This window comes from Nematolebias whitei, chromosome 4, assembly GCF_014905685.2.
Source record: "Nematolebias whitei isolate Nwh7 chromosome 4, NemWhi1, whole genome shotgun sequence".
Classification (NCBI taxonomy): Eukaryota; Metazoa; Chordata; class Actinopteri; order Cyprinodontiformes; family Rivulidae; genus Nematolebias; species Nematolebias whitei.
Window position 1 is genome coordinate 16,874,269 of NC_056501.1, and position 3,646 is coordinate 16,877,914.

Sequence of the window (3,646 nt, forward strand, 5' to 3'; positions counted from 1 at the left end):
CCCCCCCCCCCCCCCCCCCCCCCCCCCTCACACACACACACACACTATTTGCGTTCTGGCATCGGTCGGTTTACAAATTCAGCCCTATTACTTGGTCTGACTACTGCTATTATGATTCTGTTCAGTTTTATGTGAACCGTTTTCAGTAATAGTTTGAAGAAGTGGTGATACATTTATGTTCATTATGTGAATAGGTAAAGTTTTATTTTAAAGTGGTTTTTGATACTGTTAATTTTCTCAAAACTGTAATTTTTGGAAGCTGAAATTAAACATTTTGTTAATTAAATGTGTCTTGAATGACAAATAGCCCATTTTTAAAAAATTGTATTAACACTATTAAAGAACATCCATCCATCCATCCATCCATTATCTTTACCCGTTTATTCCATTTTGGGTCACGGGGGTCGCTGGTGCCCATGTCCAGCAATCACTGTGCGAGGGGCGGGGTACACCCTGGACGGGTCGCAAGTCCATCACAGGGACACACAGAGACAAACGAGACAAACAACCATTCACTCTCTCACTCACACCTAGGGACAATTTAGAGTTACCAATCAGCCTAACATGCATGTTTTTGGTCTGTGGGAGGAAACCGGAGTACCCGGAGAAAACCCACGCATGCATGGAGAGAACATGCAAACTCCACCCAGAAGGCCCCTGGACTGGGGTTTGAACCAGGGACCTGTTCGCTGAGAGGCAGCAGCTCTACCAGTTGCGCCACCGTGCTGCCTATTAAAGAACAGATATTAAGTATTTATGTACACAAATATGTCCATTGCATTAAAGAGACTAATTTAAAAAAATTATTTATTAAACATGAGGGATATGAGGGGGTCCCTGAAACTTTTTCTCCCCTGTGAGGGGTCCATGAATCCAAAAGCCCTATTTACAACACAACCCTCATAGATCATTGCATTAAATCGCTCTGACTGTGTCAGATATGCACGTTTGGTAAGATAATAGGCTAACTTGATAATAAATGCAATGAAACTGTTAATGTGACAGTGAGAGAACAGACAGAGTGACTCACGCGTCTTTTCTACCAGCTTGACGATAACTCCTCCAGTGTGAAGATCAGAGGTAACACTGATGGTGACAGGGGGGGCATCAGGCCCCAGGTCCTCCACAGTGACGGAAAGATCCCACGCCGCCATACTGTGAGTAAAACAGAGTGAGAAAGTAAGTCCAGATAGAGGTCGGGCAGAGTTAAGATGACAGTTAATTTCATCAGAGGCAAGCAGAAACAAGAAGAAAAAGTGGAACAATGCAAGAAAATAGTTTCAGCGGCTCTGATCCAATCGTCTCCTTTCACTTCTGCAATGTTGTAAAGCATGTTGTCGTTCATTTCAATATAAAAAACGAGTTATAAATGCAGCTTCTTGTAGATTAAATACTCAAAAACGGAATATTTAGGATAAGAACACATTTTTGATCGGCTGAGACAAAAAAAAAAAACAACAAAAGACTTTACAATCAGGAAGTGAGGAAAACGAGCTTTAATTTTAGAGTCATAACCACGTGATAACGAGTGACAGAGACTCACACATCCACTGAAAGACATGAGCATTTTGACAAACTCTTCCTGTTTCTGACATGAAACATCACCATACTTCCGCTTTCTACCCCTCCACAGGCGTGTTGTTCATTTGATGTTGACACAACCTCCTCCCTCTTGTATTTAAAACTATAAAGCCATCTGAAACATTTTACCTTAATAAATAAAACATGTCTTTTTCTATTAATTCAATATTCTCTAAAATGAAATACTGACAGGTGAAAGACAATGTTAAAATAGAATGTTAGAAACCTTTTACAACAGTTCAGAGGCCTAAACTTGCAGTATTTATATGGTTTAAATACAAAAATAGACCAGTTCATTCTTTTACATTACTCTATATGTGACTTAATAAATATCCTTATAGCTGTATGTTTTATACCGAAGCCTCGTACAAGACTGCTGAGCTAGTTTTCTCTTACATCATACATACACAGATAGTTTGAACGACAATACCGTCAGTCTTCTCTGTCCAACACCTGAGAAAAGGTCCTGTGGTTTGAGAGATAGAAGCAGTAGGACTTTTGTGTCTTTCAAAAAGTTTCCCCGGTCCTCTGTAAGAAAATGCAACAGTTTCACCTCACATGGGCTGGGCAAGTTGTGGTCTGTGGTGCAGCGTCTGCCTGTGCTGCTTGAGTCACCCTTGTCAAAAAAGGCTTGTTCCTTTTTTAAATTTTTTTTTTTTGTCAGTTTCCGCCAGGCGGAAATGTGAAAAGAGTTTGACAATTGATGAGCGGTGCGAGTGAAAGATATGGGGCAACGTGTATGCACGTTTATAAATAAATTATATTTTGTGGGTTGCAATGTCAGCAATCATAAAATTAAAGATGTTGATCGTTACTCTTGAATTTTATTAAGTCAGCTTTTGCAAAGTTAAAATTACACACACACACACACACACACACACCAGTACCTGCAGTCACACAGTTTGGTATCTTGTGTTTTTTGTCGATTGTAAGCATGTGCAAGTTTAGATGACCCAAGTTCAATAACTGAGCATTTAAATATTAATGTAGTTTATTTTTACACTGCAGCAACATTTGATATAGTAGTGTACTATTTGGAGTGCACACATTATTTAACTTCCTTTGTCAAGTCTTCATCCATCCATCCATTATCTTTACCCGCTTGTTCCATTTTGGGTCACGGGGGTCGCCGGTGCCCATGTTCAGTTGTCACTGTGCGAGAGGCAAGGGACACCCTGGACTGGTCTCCAGTCCATCACAGGGACACATAGAGACAAACGAGACAAACAACCATTCACTCTCTCACTCACACCTAGGGACAATTTAGAGTTACCAATCAGACTAACATGCATGTTTTTGGCCTGTGGGAGGAAACTGGAGTACCCGGAGAAAACCCACGCATGCACAGAGAGAACACGCAAACTCCACCCAGAAAGGCCTTCGGCCGGGATTTGAACAGGGGACCTTCTCACTGAAAGACAACAGGTCTACCAGCTGCGCCACCGTGACACCGAGGGAGAAGAGAATGAAGTAATTAGATTTTTACATCTTTGTCTAGACTTTTCTTTCCTAGGTTACTATGCAGCACTACTGTACTTTGATCAGTTATGTTTTTCTATCACTACTTGTAATTTAGACTGTTTTACCCCCCCAGTCAGTCAGAATATTTAAGTTCCCCCTCTCGTCTTAATCACTAAGTCAGTGGGTACTTTAGTTTCCTATGCTGGTATTTTACTGACTTGCATTTGTTTGATTCTGTCTCTTTTCTCTGGGGAGCCCGAGCTCTGTGTGGAACAAGTTCTCAAACTCCTAATTTAATCCAAGTTTTGGTCGTTATGAATGTGTTTGGTCAGTAGATGGCGCCAACATGCTTGAAATGATTAAAGTTGCCTTTAGTGGGGAGAAAAGATCTAGTTTGATTTAAAGTCAAATATACTTTATTAAGAGCTGACATTTATCATCTACATGCATTGAACTCAATAACATCACCAGTCCGCCTGAAAACATCTAAATGAGTCAACGCTTCACAGTTTGTGAGATTATCATGTCTTTAAAATGACGAGTCATAGTCCAGCTTTTACTTTTGCATGTAAATGAACTCTGAAACATATTCTCCTCGTGGCTG

The 3,646-nt window shown here is 40.5% G+C and overlaps 1 protein-coding gene across 2 annotated transcripts in view; it reads right to left on the minus strand.

The window, feature by feature from the left end:
• The window catches only part of fermt3b (FERM domain containing kindlin 3b), a 14,775-nt gene extending 13,621 nt beyond the window's left edge, over positions 1–1,154 (minus strand). For both annotated transcript variants that reach the window (XM_037675799.1, XM_037675800.1), the window contains exon 1: positions 1,031–1,154. In XM_037675799.1, the coding sequence (XP_037531727.1) occupies positions 1,031–1,154 (124 nt within the window). The remainder of the gene's footprint in view (positions 1–1,030) is intronic.
• Positions 1,155–3,646: the final 2,492 nt, after the last annotated feature.